Raw genomic sequence first — 19,806 nt, forward strand, 5'->3', positions numbered from 1 at the left:
GACAGACTTTACAACACAGCGAAAGTTGTTACATAAAGGGACAGATTCCATATTAATGCCTACAGATGTAGATTGGGAGGACAAAATAGCTCCAGTGGGTGGACTGTGAAGGTGTCATTATAGCATGCATAGATCGTCTAACGTATGAACGACATTGAGTATAGGTTGGGAAGTAATATCCGTACAATTTGGCTGACTAGTGTAGACTTTTTTGTACAATTATTTTTACTTTTTTTCATTGTAATAGTTATAAATTAAATAAATACAAGAGAGTAAGGCTATGTGCATACAATGCGGATTTTTTGCATTTCCGTGCAGAAATGCTCCAAAAACACAAGTGATTACTGAAGCAATGTTAGTCAATGACATTCCTGAAATGTTGTGCACCTGATCTGGAAATTCCATCCTTATTCGCAGCGCTTCATTTTCCGCAGCATGTCAATTCTTTTTGTGAATCTGCAGAGTTTCTGCAACCATTGACTTACAATGAGTCAGGCACATCCGCAGCAAAACCGCAGATGTGAAAAGGTTTGTGGATTAGCTGCAGATTTGCTGCCAAAAACGCTGCAGAACGGAAATGGTGTGGGCGGAGAATATGTGCGTGTCTGTCTGTGGGTGTCTGTGTGTACCCATGTGATGAACAACCCATAGTGCTTGTACTTAGGCGTCATGTGATGGGACTACTACTCCCATCCGGCTATGTCTGCTGTCACACACAACAGAGACCGCATGAGCCGATGATGGGAGAGTAGTCCCATCATCCGGCGCCTGTGTTCAATTGTAAAAAAATCAAAACATTTACATAATTACATACATATTTACATACAAAATACATACTCACCGAACGCCTAATCCCGATGCCCACGTCTCCTGCAAGCAATCAAAAATAATAAACCAACATATACTCCCTGTCCATTTAATACCGAGTGTCCCACAGCGATATCACATGTAGATGTGAGATTGCCGTGGGACACTCGGTATTAAATATACTAGGTCATACAGGATAGTATTATATGTTGGTTTATTATTTTATTTTTGTTGCAGGAGACGAGGGCGTTGGGGATTAGGGGTTCAGTAAGTATGGAAAATTAAGATTCAATAAAGGAGTCTGTGATTATTTCAAATAAAGGACTTTATTCTGGCTGTGTCTTTATTTACCATGTAACTATAGGATTAGGTAACTTATAGATGCCTCTCCATTATTAACCTGTGGGCTTGATGTCACCTGACAATACAAAGGTGACATCAACCCCACAAACATGAACCCCACTTGCCACCGCTACAGGGCAAGTAGGAAGAGCGAGGCTAAGTGTATTTCTGGGACACCTCAGAGCCCATGTTTTTAGCCAATATCCATGGCCCCTTCCCAGGCTATTAATATCAGCCCACAGCTGTCTGCCTAGCCTTTGCTGGTTCAATTTAATAGGGGGACCCCATGTCAATTTTTTTCTGGGGGTTCTCATCTTAATAGTCTGGGAACCTTTATTTCAATTGCCTCCTTCCCAGAATATTATCGTCTTTCCCTCTGCTGATTATTAACCCCTTCATGACCGTAGGTATTTTCATTTTTTCGTTTTCGTTTTTTGCTCCCCTCCTTCCCAGAGCCATAACTTTTTTATTTTTCCGTCAGCGTTTGACAGCGGCATTTAACTAGTTAATAGCGGAGGGTGGACTGCGATTTCACCCGTTACTATTGCAGGCACATGTCAGCTGTACAAAACAGCTGACATGTCCAGGCCTTGATGCGGGCTCACCGCCTGAGTAAGCATGAAAGCGGGAGTTCTGACCTCGGACGTACTATCCTGTCTGAGGTCAGAAAGGGGTTAAAATTATGGGGGAGTCCACCCATTTTTTTTATTTATTTATTTTAAAAAATAAACAGATATTGCATTTCACGCAGATTTCTGACTGTTGCTTTTTTGTTGCAGCATACGTAGGTTAATTATGTTAATGTTCCTACATAGGCTGGTGTGTGTCTTTATTTAATATTAATGAGGGTATCCAGCTGAAGAGGTTGAACAAGGAAATGACATCACAATTCTTTTTTTTTGTAATAATATATCTTTATTTAAGCTCTATGGATATACAAAAATGCATGAAAATCCGCATGAAAAACACATCAAAGCCGCGGAATTTCCCCTGTGTTTTCTGCCAAGAGATGTAGAAACTGCACAGAAATTTCCCAAAGCAAACCGGCAAGGTGCGACATAGCCCAATATACTGCAGATGGACGCTCGTAGAAATGGTCAGACCACCGGAGAAGATAGAGGGATGCAGAAATTGTGTCTGATTGCTGCCTTATACCTCTATAAAAGCAAGGTATTATGGAACTTGGCACTGAACTTTTCTGTAGGATCCATACGGAATTCAAATCTAGCGGTCAGTATAAATCGGAGGCATATTGGGGGCTTTAGCGCTATAGCATGAGTACAGTGACAGGTTCCATTGATTGCAGAAGTTATTTAATCATTTTTGTATCGTATAAATGTTTTCTAGCGATAGTAATTTCATATCATTTTTCATGGAGCAGAGTTTTTTTTATATGAAGCCTCTTCTCCAATGAGCGGCCATATTTCTGCTCTCACTTTAGTGGCTGTAATTCTGTGTTATAATCTTCTTGTCTAACCATCAGATTATAGAGTGAAACTCCGTTCCATGTGCCTTCAATCTCAGCTTCAAATCCAAAGAGGGTCTTGATTTTTGCCCGATATGGCACAATCAGTTCGGCCTTCGCCACAGAAGCCACCACTCGTATGGCTTTACCAGCGGGCAGATCCACCTGGGAGCTTGATGAAAATACCACCTGTATAAAGAGATAATCATAAATGGTCAGATCAGACACTCTTCGTTCGGTAAAAAAAATATGTATTTATAGGAAAAAATTAATTAATACATAAAGCGAACCTGTCAGCAGGATTTTGCTGAGTAAACTACTGGTACTGTCATGTTGCCGCTGTTACACTGATTAAAATGATACCTGGGGAGAAGAAATCTGTCTTGTGGTTCTTATGTAATCAGTGTTAGAAGTTTTCAGCTAAAAAGATGCTCATGCTCCGGGGCGGGACTGTAGGCAGAGTCTTATCTTCCTGCTCTAAGCCAGAGAAACCAAGGAAAGTCCTGCCCACGGGCCGGTCTATATCAGGAATCTTACTCGTAGACCACCTGAGCGTGCTGGGGAAAACCCGAGCAACGAGTATACTCGCTCATCACTATTACTAACGTCATACACTAGGGGAGATCTCATTTTGAAATTGCTTAGAGCATATCTTCTTTGTCATATAGGCATCATCCACACTCAAACAATTCTTTCTTCTGTGTCTAACGTGGTTCAGCACGCCATATTTCACCTTGTCATTTAGTGCCTTTGAAATGCAGCTATGTGCAGAGCTGGTGCACAGTAAAAAAAAATCTATTTTTTTGTTGCTAATACTGTGCTCCCACCACACTATCTGAGCAACATGACTGGGAAAAACGAAGCCGTGGTATTAGGCTGGTGTTAGGACTGGCGGAACGCACCAAGAAAGATGATATAGATGCGTTCGCAGTCCGGGGTCCACCGTGCAGGCGAAACCCGCTGCTACTAAATGACAGACTATATGGCGGTACTTTAAAGTATACACACGTGGGTTCAACCTCACCCAGCGTGAAGAAAGCGATCCTGTTAAGTCACAGGACCGCGGTACCGCACATAGAGCGCGAGCAAGTAGTCAGCGAACGTAACCCCAAAAGGGATTGAAGTCCGATTAGACCCTTGCTGGCACAACACCGCAACTGGGTGTGTAGAGAACCTTATAGAAATATATGAGCACAAGAGTGCGTGCGATGCCGCACTGACGGACTCCACTAACCACCCAGGCTTGGGTATGGAAAGCGCAAGGCAAGCACACGGCGCCGTACTGGCAGGCACAGCTATAGGACGCTGTGATGTGTGTAACATACAGATGGATAGTCGGGCGCTAGAGAGCTACCATCATCCGCGAGCAGTCGACAACTCTAGGGAGGGATATTTAGGAGCTTTCATCCATCAACATACATCCATCTACACACACACATAATAATTGTACACTAGCGCATGGCCGTGCGGTCATGCGCAGTTTAAATAGTTGCAGGACAGGAAGTGGCCACAGAAACTTTGCCCTTCCAGGACCTGCCAAGAGGACCAATGGAATGCGCTGCAGAGCCTGAGCACGTGACCCTCGATCTCCAACGGGAGATCTTGCCCTGGGCATGCTCAGTGTGCGCAAACAAGGACTTAGTCCCAGAGAAGTCCGCTCGCTGCTGACCAGCACTGACTTTAATGGCAGGAGCTGAAGAAGCAGCAGTAACTCTCTGTACATAGTGAGACCGAGCAAGACGCTGGGACCGGCGTCCCTGCTGAGCAGACTCCACTGCGGCTGGATAGGAATGGGAGTCCGCAGCGGAGACGGCTCGAGATTCCCCCTGTGCAGAAGTGGGAACTCGAGACCTAACATTACCCCCCCTCCTTGGGCCTCGCTACGCTCGAAGGCAGCAATGAGCTGTGGGGCCCGAATGTTTTCAGCAGGCTCCCATGACCTGTCCTCTGGGCCATAACCCTTCCAATCCACCAGATAGAACTTTTTGCCGTGTACCACCTTGCACCCCAAAATAGCGTTCACCTCGTAATCGTCCGTAGACGAACCCGATGTCCCGGCAGATGACTCGGAAAACCGGGACATGTATACGGGTTTCAAGAGGGACACATGAAAGGTGTCGGTGATACCCAAGCGTGGAGGAAGAGCCAGACGGTAGACCACAGGATTAACCTGTTCGAGAACCTTGAAGGGACCCAAGTAGCGAGGAGCAAACTTAGTGGACTCAACTCGCAGCCTGATGTTACGGGCGGAGAGCCACACCAAGTCGCCAGGGGCAAAGGTCGGAGCGAGGCGCCGATGAACATCGGTGGAGGACCTCATTCTCTCCTTGGAGGCCCGAATGGCATCCTGCGTGCGATCCCAAATGTCCCGTGCCTCCACAGCCCAGTCTGCCACCCTGGGATCAGCGGAAGACACAGGCATGGGCACAGGAACACGCGGATGCTGGCCGTAATTTAAGAGGAATGGAGTCTGACCGGTGGAGTCGGCTACGGCATTGCTAAGTGCAAACTCTGCCCACGGTAGCAAGGATGCCCAGTCATCCTGCCTGGCAGAAACAAAATGTCGCAGATATGTGACCAAGGTCTGGTTGGCCCTTTCTACCAACCCATTCGTCTCGGGATGATATGCCGAAGAGAGATTTAACTCAATACTGAGTAGACGACAAAGCGCTCTCCAGAATCGAGACGCAAACTGGGGACCTCGGTCACTAACAATTTTGTCTGGCATACCGTGTAGGCGAAAGATATGCTTAACAAACAAGACAGCCAACGCCCGTGCAGATGGTAGCCGTGGAAGAGGCACCAAATGCACCATTTTGGAAAAATGGTCGGTGATCACCCAGATAATGGTGCAGTTACGAGACTTGGGTAAGTCCACCACAAAGTCCATCCCGACCATCTCCCAGGGCCTGTCCGCCACGGGCAGAGGATAAAGCAAACCAGCTGGCCGTTGCCGAGGAGTCTTGTTCCTGGCGCAAGAGACACACGCCCGAACGTACTCCGCGACATCACGAGCCATATGCGGCCACCAGTATGTCCTCGCCAGTAACTCAGATGTCCTTTTGGTACCAAAATGTCCACCCACCCTGGACGAGTGCGCCCAAGAGAGAACCTCCGGTCGCAAACTGGATGGAACAAAAGTCTTGCCCGGGGGCACAGACTCCAGCGAAACCGGGGCCACAGTTCTCAAACTCTCGGTGGGGACAATAAGCCGAGGCTCCTCCTCCTCCGCAGACGACACAACGGAGCGAGAGAGAGCGTCGGCCCGAATGTTCTTCTCCCCAGAAAGGAAATGGAGGGTGAAATGAAACCGGGAGAAGAACAAGGACCATCTGGCCTGGCGAGAATTCAACCGCTGAGCTGTCTGCAGGTACACCAAATTTTTATGGTCTGTGAAGACTTGGAAGGGAAAACGTGCTCCCTCCAAGAGATGTCTCCACTCCGAGAAAGCCAACTTCATGGCTAGCAACTCCCTGTCCCCGATGGAATAATTCCTCTCTGCTGGTGCGAAGGTCTTGGAGAAAAAGAAGCAAGGATGCTTCCGACCTTGAGCATCCTTTTGGAAGAGGACTGCTCCAGCACCAACAGAAGAGGCATCCACTTCCATGATAAATGGCTTATCAACATCGGGGAGATGAAGAATGGGAGCGCTAGCGAAGTGTGACTTTATAGAGATAAAGGCCTTGGAGACCTCCTCAGACCACAATTTGGGATTCGCCCCCTTCTTGGTGAGGGCAACCAAGGGAGCTACCAAAGTTGAGAAGTGCGGGATGAACTGGCGATAATAATTGATGAACCCCATAAAGCGCTGCACCGCTTTAAGAGAATGGGGTTCCTGCCAGTCCATCACAGCCTGTAGTTTGGCAGGATCCATAGCCAATCCCTGGGCTGAGATGATGTAGCCTAGGAAAGGTAAGGACTCCTGCTCAAACATACACTTCTCCAACTTGGCATAGAGGGAGTTTGCCCGTAGGAGGTCGAAGACTTTGCAAACATCTCTCCGGTGGGAGTCAATATCTGGAGAGTAGATGAGAATATCATCCAGATAGACTACGACCGAGGTGGAAAGCATATCCCGGAAGATATCGTTCACAAAGTCTTGGAAAACGGCTGGGGCATTACAGAGCCCGAAGGGCATCACCAGATATTCATAGTGCCCATCCCTGGTGTTAAAAGCCGTCTTCCATTCGTCCCCCTCACGGATGCGAATCAGGTTGTAAGCACCCCGCAGATCTAATTTAGTAAATAACCTTGCTCCCCGAAGCCTATCGAAGAGCTCAAATATCAAGGGCAAAGGATACTTATTCTTAACGGTGATGGCGTTAAGACCCCTGTAGTCTATGCATGGACGCAATTCCCCATTCTTCTTCTGCACGAAGAAGAACCCTGCCCCAGCAGGTGACACTGACTTCCTGATGAACCCTCTTGCCAGATTTTCCTGGATGTACTGTGACATTGCCTCCGTCTCTGGGAGAGATAGCGGATAGACTCGACCCCGGGGAGGCTCAGCACCAGGCAAGAGGTCAATAGGACAGTCATAGGGGCGATGGGGCGGAAGGGTCTCCGCCGCCTTTTTGGAGAACACGTCTGCATAAGACCAATACTGCTTGGGGAGAGAGGATAGATCTGCGGGTACCTCTGTTATAGCAACCTGAACGCACTCCCTCGGACACCTACCCCCACAAGATTCACCCCATCCCAGAATTCTGCCTGAGGACCACTCGATATGAGGAGAGTGGTACCGTAGCCAAGGTATTTCCAACAGGACCTCATCAATTCCCTCTGGAATGACGAGCAGAGAAATAATCTCCTGATGAGATGGCGACATGGACAGAGTAAAAGGGATGGTCTGGTGTGTTATCTGTGAGGGCAGTGTCGACCCATTCACCACTCGTACCGTTACAGGTTGAGCTAGCATAACCAGGGGTATTGTGTGACGTTGGGCGAAGGCAGAAGACATAAAATTGCCCTCCGCGCCAGAATCCACGCAGAGCTCTACCGAGTGGGAGAATGAGCCTATAGTAATTGTCCCCTTAAAGGACAATTTAGAGGCAAACGTCGCCGTGTCTAGTGTACCACCACCTACGACCACTAGACGCTGACGTTTCCTCGACCGCTGAGGACATCTGGTGGCTGGATGTCCTGACTGCTGGCAAACATGACAGACCCTGAGTGCACAAGCGGTCCGGGACTTAGATCCCGCTTGTGACACTTCCCTGGCCTCATGTGACTCAGGAACCAGGACCGGAGATTCCAGAGGTTTGGCGAAGGTAGGAGCCAGCCGAAACCTCTGCCTACACTGGGCTCGCTCTAACCTCCGCTCGTTAAAACGGAGGTCAATTCGAGTGGAGACTGTTATTAACTCCTCCAGTGTGACAGGAATCTCCCTAGTGGCCAGAGCATCCTTTACGTGGTCAGCCAAGCCCCTCCAAAATATGGGGATAAGAGCTTTATCCGACCATTCCAGCTCAGATGCTAAAGTGCGGAATTGGACGGCAAAATGACTGACCAAGGACTCACCCTGAGTTAATGCCAGCAGTTGGAGCGCAGTATCATGGGTGACTTGAGGTCCTAAAAAGACCTGTTTCAGAGTGCTCAAAAACAGCGGAGCACTCTGCACCACATGATCGCCACGCTCCCACAGCGGCGTAGCCCATTCCAACGCCCTGTCCGACAATAGAGACACAATAAATCCCACCTTAGCCCGCTCTGTGAGGAAACGTGCAGCCAGGAGCTCGAGATGAATAGAGCACTGACTCACAAATCCCCTACAAAATTTGCTATCACCAGAAAATTTTTCTGGCAGCGGGAGGCGAGAAAATGTCGGAACAGGGGTGGCAATGGACAAAGTTGCTGCAGCTACGCTGGCAGCCTGTACAGCAACTGCGGTAACATCCACAGCTGAGGTTGCGCTCTCGAGAGCCGCCAACCTACCCTCCAGCTGCTGGATATACCGCAAGGATTGCTGTTTGTCCGTCATCACTAGCCAGACCCTGGCGCTAGTGTAATGTTAGGACTGGCGGAACGCACCAAGAAAGATGATATAGATGCGTTCGCAGTCCGGGGTCCACCGTGCAGGCGAAACCCGCTGCTAGTAAATGACAGACTATATGGCGGTACTTTAAAGTATACACACGTGGGTTCAACTACACCCAGCGTGAAGAAAGCGATCCTGTTAAGTCATAGGACCGCGGTACCGCACATAGAGCGCGAGCAAGTAGTCAACGAACTTAACCCCAAAAGGGATTGAAGTCCTATTAGACCCTTGCTGGCACAACACCGCAACTGGGTGTGTAGAGAACCTTATAGAAATATATGAGCACAAGAGTGCGTGCGATGCCGCACTGACGGACGCCACTAACCACCCAGACTTGGGTATGGAAAGCGCAAGGCAAGCGCACGGCGCCGTACTGGCAGGCACAGCTACAGGACGCTGTAACATACATAGTAACATAGTAACATAGTTAGTAAGGCCGAAAAAAGACATTTGTCCATCCAGTTCAGCCTATATTCCATCATAATAAATACCCAGATCTACGTCCTTCTACAGAACCTAATAATTGTATGATACAATATTGTTCTGCTCCAGGAAGACATCCAGGCCTCTCTTGAACCCCTCGACTGAGTTCGCCATCACCACCTCCTCAGGCAAGCAATTCCAGATTCTCACTGCCCTAACAGTAAAGAATCCTCTTCTATGTTGGTGGAAAAACCTTCTCTCCTCCAAACGCAAAGAATGCCCCCTTGTGCCCGTCACCTTCCTTGGTATAAACAGATCCTCAGCGAGATATTTGTATTGTCCCCTTATATACTTATACATGGTTATTAGATCGCCCCTCAGTCGTCTTTTTTCTAGACTAAATAATCCTAATTTCGCTAATCTATCTGGGTATTGTAGTTCTCCCATCCCCTTTATTAATTTTGTTGCCCTCCTTTGTACTCTCTCTAGTTCCATTATATCCTTCCTGAGCACCGGTGCCCAAAACTGGACACAGTACTCCATGTGCGGTCTAACTAGGGATTTGTACAGAGGCAGTATAATGCTCTCATCATGTATATCCAGACCTCTTTTAATGCACCCCATGATCCTGTTTGCCTTGGCAGCTGCTGCCTGGCACTGGCTGCTCCAGGTAAGTTTATCATTAACTAGGATCCCCAAGTCCTTCTCCCTGTCAGATTTACCCAGTGGTTTCCCGTTCAGTGTGTAATGGTGATATTGATTCCCTCTTCCCATGTGTATAACCTTACATTTATCATTGTTAAACCTCATCTGCCACCTTTCAGCCCAAGTTTCCAACTTATCCAGATCCATCTGTAGCAGAATACTATCTTCTCTTGTATTAACTGCTTTACATAGTTTTGTATCATCTGCAAATATCGATATTTTACTGTGTAAACCTTCTACCAGATCATTAATGAATATGTTGAAGAGAACAGGTCCCAATACAATGCTGTGATGTGTGTAACATACAGATGGATAGTCGGGCGCTAGAGAGCTACCATCATCCGCGAGCAGTCAACAACTCTAGGGAGGGATATTTAGGAGCTTTCATCCATCGACATACATCCATCTACACACACACATAATAATTGTACACTAGCGCATGGCCGTGCGGTCATGCGCAGTTTATATAGTTGCAGCACAGGAAGTGGCCACAGAAACTTTGCCCTTCCAAGACCTGCCAAGAGGACCAATAGAATGCGCTGCAGAGCCTGAGCACGTGACCCTCGATCTCCAACGGGAGATCTTGCCCTGGGCATGCTCAGTGTGCGCAAACAAGGACTTAGTCCCAGAGAAGTCCGCTCGCTGTTGACCAGCACTGACTTTAATTGCAGGAGCTCACTATGTACATAGTGAGACCGAGCAAGACGCTGGGACCGACGTCCCTGCTGAGCAGACTCCACTGCGGCTGGATAGGAATGGGAGACGGCAGCGGAGACGGCTCGAGATTCCCCCTGTGCAGAAGTGGGAACTCGAGACCTAACAGCTGGTTTCACACTTGCGTTTTGAAACGCATGCGTTTAAAAAAAAACGCATGGTGAAAAAACATGTGCAAACGCTGCGTTTTTTTGACACATGCGTTTTTGCATGTTGTGAAAAAAAAACCGCAGCGTTTTAATGCGTTTTTTCATGCGTTTGCATTTTTTAAACGCATGCAGATAAATGTGTGACAGCTGTCAATCATCAAAATAAAGTAAAAAACCCACTATAAACAGAAAGAGATAGGGTTAGGGGTAGGGTTAGGGGTAGGGTTAGGGGTAGGGTTAGGGGTAGGGATCCTAACTCTAACCCTAACCCTAAAGGGATCCTAACCCTAACCCTACCCCTAACCCTAACCCTAACCCTACCCCTAACCCAACCCCTAACGCTAACCCTAACCCTACCCCTAACCCTACTCCTAACCCTACCCTTAAAGGGGTTAGGGGTAGGGTTAGGGGTAGGGTTAGGGGTAGTGTTAGGGGTAGGGTTAGGGGTAGGGTTAGGGGTAGGATCCCTTTATCAATTTTATGGTGTGGGGTGGTTTATCAGTGTGTTTTTTTTTTTTTTAAATAAAAACGCATGCGTTTTTAATGCATGCAAACGCATGTGGTTAAAAACGCATGCGTTTACATAGACAGCAATGCATTTTTTTGCCGCAAAAAAACGCATGCGTTTTATTGCGGCAAAAAAAACGCAGCTAAAATTACTACATGTTGCATTTCTGCAACACAACGCATGCATAAAAGAGACGCATGCGTTTTTTATGTTAAGTATAGGGAAAAAACGCATGCTTTTTTTGCACTTTTTACCGCAAAAAACGCAAAAAAAAAAAACGCAAATGTGAAACCAGCCTAAGGGAAAATAGGCCTGGTGTTCAAGGTGTACGTGGCGTAGGTGGTAATGTTTGTGAAAGCACTAGTGAACCAACAACGTCCCGTCCTATGCAAAGACAACTAACAACTTCTGTTACTGGACACTACCTTTCTTTGGCAGACGCACAGCGCTATGTCTTGATGATAAGGCCCAGAAAAAGCATCTGGTTGAGGGGATGTCAAACGCAGCTTCAAGTGGCTTCTCCTCCTCTTCCTCCACCTCAACATCACACCTTGTTCAGTTCACAGAGGTGGCACCCCAATTACCCTTGCTTTCCCCCTCATCACAACTCTCCAACCGCCCAACTGACTGTAGAGATGGGTGAGTCTGAAGAGCTGTTCACACATTCTATGCCATGGGCATCAGAAGTGTACTCAAAAGCAACACAGAATGAAGAGGAGGAAATCATCTGCACTGATGCACCAAATTTTTTTAGCTTGGATCTAGGGTAGGATGAAGTAGGGTCTGAGCAGCATTCTGACCCTTGCCACCAGAGGATCACGCCCAGGGAGGTGATGCTGAGGAGACTCAAATATTTGAGGCTTACGTGGTCTGTACTGTGCAGTCAGGGCAGAAGAGGAGGAGGGTGACTCTAAGCGCGAGGAATGTGATAACACACAGGATGATGATGAGGTGGTAGATCCCAGTTGGCATGAACACCGTGGTACACAGCTAAGGAGGTCATCTGAGAAGGTAGAGGAGGAGGATGGCGACGTGGTTACATTGTGCCGCATAGTGCAGACAAGTAGTGATGCAGGCACGATGAGCAGTGCTTCCTCAGCCAGTACTGTGGTTGTGGCCAGCAGCATTCGCGGTCTGGGGCAGTAAGGGTTGCCTAGCCTGAGCCTTTTTTAACACCACAAAGGATGAGCTAACTCACGTTATCTGATAACTTTGCAAAAAAAACCTGAACAGAGGGAAAAGGTGCAATAATTTGACTACTACATGTATGAACATTCACATGTGCCATCAACATGCTTTACTTTGGGAATCCCACTGTGCTAAAATGTAGACCAAAGGACCACAACAACAATCAGCCACCCCACCAATCGCATCTGCTAATTCTTCCTCCTCTGTTACCGTGCCAAGTTGTGTGACGCAGGTCTCTGACCGCAGAACCTCAAGTTCTTTACTCACTCTAGTCAAGCTGAGTGTAAGCCTGTCAGCTGTAACGGATGCGGACATGCCTGCTGGTTTTGACCGATCTGAGAGAACGAGCACACCAAACTTTCTCAGTCCACCATAACATCTCCACAAATACCTACCTGACGGTCCAGCAGTTTGTCCGGTTCACGGTACTCCGCTCTCTATCAACACTGCAGCCAGCCCATGGTCTTACAGCTGTGGTCATGTCAAAGATTGTTTCTTACTAACATGGCAAAGGTAAAAAGCTGAACTCCACCTCTCTAATCTCTTGGACACAGAAATGCTGCTTTCCACCAGGTAGATACAGACGGTTTCCAAAAGCTGGTGGGCATCACAGTCACCCACTACCAGTTACCCAGTCACCATTACTCTTTTAAGAGCTGTGCATGCGCTACACCAGCATGTCGCAGACAATACTACCCATTCCGTGACTAAATCTCTGGCTGGCAGGGTCCATTGCACCACAGGCACTGGGACGAGTAAGTATGGCCAAGGACGTTACATCTCGCTGACTGGGCACTGGGTGACGCTGGGGGCTGTGGGGACAGGAGCTGCTCCACAAGGCTTGGAATCCCCAAGGCCTGCAGGACAAACCTCTACAATTCACACTTCCTCCACTGATTCTGCCTCCTCCTCTCCCTCCTCTAGGGCCTCCACCTGTGCCCTCAACCTCTGCCTTAATGAGACATGTATTCCAACAGTGCAGAGCGAATCCCCACCACCTCCGTACTGTGCAGCCATAGCTCACCGCAATCAGGCAGTCTTAAAATTGTATATAGATGTGTTATCAGTCATTGTACAGGAGGAGGAGGTGAGCTGTGACATCACCTATTGTGAATGTTGATCCTGTGTTATCTACTGTATATAGAGGTGTTATCAGTCATTGTACAGGAGGAGGAGGTGAGCTGTGACATCATCTATTGTGAATGGAGGATCCTGTGTTATCTACTGTATATAGAGGTGTTATCAGTCATTGTACAGGAGGAGGAGGTGAGCTGTGACATCATCTATTGTGAATGGTGGATCCTGTGTTATCTACTGTATATAGAGGTGCTATCAGTCATTGTACAGGAGGAGGAGGTGAGCTGTGACATCATCTATTGTGAATGGTGGATCCTCTGTTATCTACTGTATATAGAGGTGATATCAGTCATTGTACAGGAGGAAGAGGTGAGCTGTGACATCATCTATTGTGAATGGAGGATCCTGTGTTATCTACTGTATATAGAGGTGTTATCAGTCATTGTACAGGAGGAGGAGGTGAGCTGTGACATCATCTATTGTGAATGGTGGATCCTGTGTTATCTACTGTATATAGAGGTGCTATCAGTCATTGTACAGGAGGAGGAGGTGAGCTGTGACATCATCTATTGTGAATGGTGGATCCTCTGTTATCTACTGTATATAGAGGTGATATCAGTCATTGTACAGGAGGAAGAGGTGAGCTGTGACATCACCTATTGTGAATGATGGATCCGGTGTTATCTACTGTATATAGAGGTGTTATCAGTCATTGTACAGGAGGAGGAGGTGAGCTGTGACATCACCTATTGTGAATGTTGATCCTGTGTTATCTACTGTATATAGAGGTGTTATCAGTCATTGTACAGGAGGAGGAGGTGAGCTGTGACATCATCTATTGTGAATGGAGGATCCTGTGTTATCTACTGTATATAGAGGTGTTATCAGTCATTGTACAGGAGGAGGAGGTGAGCTGTGACATCATCTATTGTGAATGGTGGATCCTGTGTTATCTACTGTATATAGAGGTGCTATCAGTCATTGTACAGGAGGAGGAAGTGAGCTGTGACATCATCTATTGTGAATGGTGGATCCTCTGTTATCTACTGTATATAGAGGTGATATCAGTCATTGTACAGGAGGAAGAGGTGAGCTGTGACATCACCTATTGTGAATGATGGATCCGGTGTTATCTACTGTATATAGAGGTGTTATCAGTCATTGTACAGGAGGAGGAGGTGAGCTGTGACATCACCTATTGTGAATGTTGATCCTGTGTTATCTACTGTATATAGAGGTGTTATCAGTCATTGTACAGGAGAAGGAGGTGAGCTGTGACATCATCTATTGTGAATAGAGGATCCTGTGTTATCTACTGTATATAGAGGTGTTATCAGTCATTGTACAGGAGGAGGAGGTGAGCTGTGACATCATCTATTGTGAATGGTGGATCCTGTGTTATCTACTGTATATAGAGGTGCTATCAGTCATTGTACAGGAGGAGGAGGTGAGCTGTGACATCATCTATTGTGAATGGTGGATCCTGTGTTATCTACTGTATATAGAGGTGTTATCAGTCATTGTACAGGAGGAGGTGAGCTGTGACATCATCTATTGTGAATGGTGGATCCTGTGTTATCTACTGTATATAGAGGTGTTATCAGTCATTGCACAGGAGGAGGAGGAGGTGAGCTGTGACATCACCTATTGTGAATGGAGGATCCTGTGTTATCTACTGTATATAGAGGTGCTATCAGTCATTGTACAGGAGGAGGAGGTGAGCTGTGACATCACGTATTGTGAATGGAGGATCCTGTGTTATCTACTGTATATAGAGGTGCTATCAGTCATTGTACAGGAGGAGGAGGTGAGCTGTGACATCATCTATTGTGAATGGTGGATCCTGTGTTATCTACTGTATATAGAGGTGTTATCTGTCATTGTACAGGAGGAGGAGGTGAGCTGTGACATCACCTATTGTGAATGGAGGATCCTGTGTTATCTACTGTATATAGAGGTGTTATCAGTCATTGCACAGGAGGAGGAGGTGAGCTGTGACATCATCTATTGTGAATGGTGGATCCTGTGTTATCTACTGTATATAGTGGTGCCATCAGTCATTGTACAGGAGGAGGTGAGATGTGATATCACCTATTGCGAATGGTGGATCCTGTGTTATCTACTGTATATAGAGGTGCTATCAGTCATTGTACAGGAGGAGGAGGTGAGCTGTGACATCACCTATTGTGAATGGTGGATCCTGTGTTATCTACTGTACATAGAGGTGCTATCAGTCATTGTACAGGAGGAGGTGAGATGTGATATCACCTATTGTGAATGGTGGATCCTGTGTTATCTATTGTATATAGAGGTGCTATCAGAAATTGTACAGGAGGAGGAGGTGAGCTGTGACATCACCTATTGTGAATGGTGGATCCTGTGTTATATACTGTATATAGAGGTGTTATCAGTCATTGTACAGGAGGAGGAGGTGAGCTGTGACATCACCTATTGTGAATGGTGGATCCTGTATTATCTACTGTATATAGATGTGTTATCAGTCATTGTACAGGAGGAGGAGGTGAGCTGTGACATCACCTATTGTGAATGGTGGATCCTGTGTTATCTACTGTACATAGAGGTGTTATCAGTCATTGTACAGGAGGAGGTGAGCTGTGACATCACCTATTGTGAATGGTGGATCCTGTATTATCTACTGTATATAGAGGTGTTATCAGTCATTGTACAGGAGGAGGAAGAGGTGAGCTGTGACATCACCTATTGTGAATGGTGGATCCTGTATTATCTACTGTATATAGATGTGTTATCAGTCATTGTACAGGAGGAGGAGGTGAGCTGTGACATCACCTATTGTGAATGGTGGATCCTCTGATATCTACTGTACATAGAGGTGTTATCAGTCATTGTACAGGAGGAGGTGAGCTGTGACATCACCTATTGTGAATGGTGGATCCTGTGTTATCTACTGTATATAGAGGTGTTATCAGTCATTGTACAGGAGGAGGAGGTGAGCTGTGACATCATCTATTGTGAATGTGGGATCCTGGGTTATCTACTATATATAGAGGTGTTATCAGTCATTGTACAGGAGGAGGAGGTGAGCTGTTATATCACCTATTGTGAATGATGGATCCTGTGTTATCAGTGGTGTATAGAGGTGTTATCAGTCATTGTACAGGAGGAGGAGGTGAGCTGTGACATCACCTATTGTGAATGGTGGATCCTGTTTTATCTACTGTACATAGAGGTGTTATCAGTCATTGTACAGGAGGAGGTGAGCTGTGACATCACCTATTGTGAATGGTGGATCCTGTATCATCTACTGTATATAGAGGTGTTATCAGTCATTGTACAGGAGGAGGAGGTGAGCTGTGACATTACCTATTGTGAATGGTGGATCCTGTATTATCTACTGTATATAGATGTGTTATCAGTCATTGTACAGGAGGAGGAGGTGAGCTGTGACATCACCTATTGTGAATGGTGGATCCTGTGTTATCTACTGTACATAGAGGTGTTATCAGTCATTGTACAGGAGGAGGTGAGCTGTGACATCACCTATTGTGAATGGTGGATCCTGTATTATCTACTGTATATAGAGGTGTTATCAGTCATTGTACAGGAGGAGGAGGAGGTGAGCTGTGACATCACCTATTGTGAATGGTGGATCCTGTATTATCTACTGTATATAGATGTGTTATCAGTCATTGTACAGGAGGAGGAGGTGAGCTGTGACATCACCTATTGTGAATGGTGGATCCTCTGTTATCTACTGTACATAGAGGTGTTATCAGTCATTGTACAGGAGGAGGTTAGCTGTGACATCACCTATTGTGAATGGTGGATCCTGTGTTATCTACTGTATATAGAGGTGTTATCAGCCATTGTACAGGAGCAGGAGGTGAGCTGTGACATCACCTATTGTGAATGGTGGATCCTGTGTTATCTACTGTATATAGAGGTGTTATCAGTCATTGTACAGGAGGAGGAGGTGAGCTGTGACATCATCTATTGTGAATGGTGGATCCTGTGTTATCTACTGTATATAGAGGTGTTATCAGTCATTGTACAGGAGGAGGAGGAGGTGAGCTGTTATATCACCTATTGTGAATGGTGGATCCTGTGTTATCTACTGTACATAGAGGTGTTATCAGTCATTGTACAGGAGGAGGAGGAGGTGAGCTGTTATATAACCTATTGTGAATGGTGAATCCTGTGTTATCTACTGTACATAGAGGTGTTATCAGTCATTGTACAGGAGGAGGAGGAGGTGAGCTGTGATGTCACCTATTGTGAATGGTGGATCCTGTGTTATCTACTGTATATAGAGGTGTTATCAGTCATTCTACAGGAGGAGGATGAGGTGAGCTGTGATATCACCTATTGTGAATGGTGGATCCTGTGTTATCTACTGTATAAACAGGTGTTATCAGTCACTGTACAGGAGGAGGTGGTGAGCTCTGACATCACCTATTGTGAATGATGGATCCGGTGTTATCTACTGTATATAGAGGTGTTATCAGTCATTGTACAGGAGGAGGAGGTGAGCTGTGACATCACCTATTGTGAATGTTGATCCTGTGTTATCTACTGTATATAGAGGTGTTATCAGTCATTGTACAGGAGGAGGAGGTGAGCTGTGACATCATCTATTGTGAATGGAGGATCCTGTGTTATCTACTGTATATAGAGGTGTTATCAGTCATTGTACAGGAGGAGGAGGTGAGCTGTGACATCATCTATTGTGAATGGTGAATCCTGTGTTATCTACTGTATATAGAGGTGCTATCAGTCATTGTACAGGAGGAGGAAGTGAGCTGTGACATCATCTATTGTGAATGGTGGATCCTCTGTTATCTACTGTATATAGAGGTGATATCAGTCATTGTACAGGAGGAAGAGGTGAGCTGTGACATCACCTATTGTGAATGATGGATCCGGTGTTATCTACTGTATATAGAGGTGTTATCAGTCATTGTACAGGAGGAGGAGGTGAGCTGTGACATCACCTATTGTGAATGTTGATCCTGTGTTATCTACTGTATATAGAGGTGTTATCAGTCATTGTACAGGAGAAGTAGGTGAGCTGTGACATCATCTATTGTGAATAGAGGATCCTGTGTTATCTACTGTATATAGAGGTGTTATCAGTCATTGTACAGGAGGAGGAGGTGAGCTGTGACATCATCTATTGTGAATGGTGGATCCTGTGTTATCTACTGTATATAGAGGTGCTATCAGTCATTGTACAGGAGGAGGAGGTGAGCTGTGACATCATCTATTGTGAATGGTGGATCCTGTGTTATCTACTGTATATAGAGGTGTTATCAGTCATTGTACAGGAGGAGGTGAGCTGTGACATCATCTATTGTGAATGGTGGATCCTGTGTTATCTACTGTATATAGAGGTGTTATCAGTCATTGCACAGGAGGAGGAGGAGGTGAGCTGTGACATCACCTATTGTGAATGGAGGATCCTGTGTTATCTACTGTATATAGAGGTGCTATCAGTCATTGTACAGGAGGAGGAGGTGAGCTGTGACATCACGTATTGTGAATGGAGGATCCTGTGTTATCTACTGTATATAGAGGTGCTATCAGTCATTGTACAGGAGGAAGAGGTGAGCTGTGACATCACCTATTGTGAATGATGGATCCGGTGTTATCTACTGTATATAGAGGTGTTATCAGTCATTGTACAGGAGGAGGAGGTGAGCTGTGACATCACCTATTGTGAATGTTGATCCTGTGTTATCTACTGTATATAGAGGTGTTATCAGTCATTGTACAGGAGAAGGAGGTGAGCTGTGACATCATCTATTGTGAATAGAGGATCCTGTGTTATCTACTGTATATAGAGGTGTTATCAGTCATTGTACAGGAGGAGGAGGTGAGCTGTGACATCATCTATTGTGAATGGTGGATCCTGTGTTATCTACTGTATATAGAGGTGCTATCAGTCATTGTACAGGAGGAGGAGGTGAGCTGTGACATCATCTATTGTGAATGGTGGATCCTGTGTTATCTACTGTATATAGAGGTGTTATCAGTCATTGTACAGGAGGAGGTGAGCTGTGACATCATCTATTGTGAATGGTGGATCCTGTGTTATCTACTGTATATAGAGGTGTTATCAGTCATTGCACAGGAGGAGGAGGAGGTGAGCTGTGACATCACCTATAGTGAATGGAGGATCCTGTGTTATCTACTGTATATAGAGGTGCTATCAGTCATTGTACAGGAGGAGGAGGTGAGCTGTGACATCACGTATTGTGAATGGAGGATCCTGTGTTATCTACTGTATATAGAGGTGCTATCAGTCATTGTACAGGAGGAGGAGGTGAGCTGTGACATCATCTATTGTGAATGGTGGATCCTGTGTTATCTACTGTATATAGAGGTGTTATCTGTCATTGTACAGGAGGAGGAG

General features: G+C 46.2%; 1 protein-coding gene across 1 annotated transcript in view; it reads right to left on the reverse strand.

Annotated features, from left to right (window-relative positions):
- Positions 1-2,050: 2,050 nt before the first annotated feature.
- The window catches only part of LOC138658386 (uncharacterized), a 66,019-nt gene continuing 48,263 nt past the window's right edge, over positions 2,051-19,806 (reverse strand). Inside the window, exon 4 of the mRNA XM_069745829.1 lies at positions 2,051-2,803. Within this exon, the coding sequence (XP_069601930.1) occupies positions 2,582-2,803 (222 nt within the window). The 3' untranslated portion in view covers positions 2,051-2,581. The remainder of the gene's footprint in view (positions 2,804-19,806) is intronic.

This window comes from Ranitomeya imitator, chromosome 1 (assembly GCF_032444005.1).
Source record: "Ranitomeya imitator isolate aRanImi1 chromosome 1, aRanImi1.pri, whole genome shotgun sequence".
Taxonomy (NCBI): Eukaryota; Metazoa; Chordata; class Amphibia; order Anura; family Dendrobatidae; genus Ranitomeya; species Ranitomeya imitator.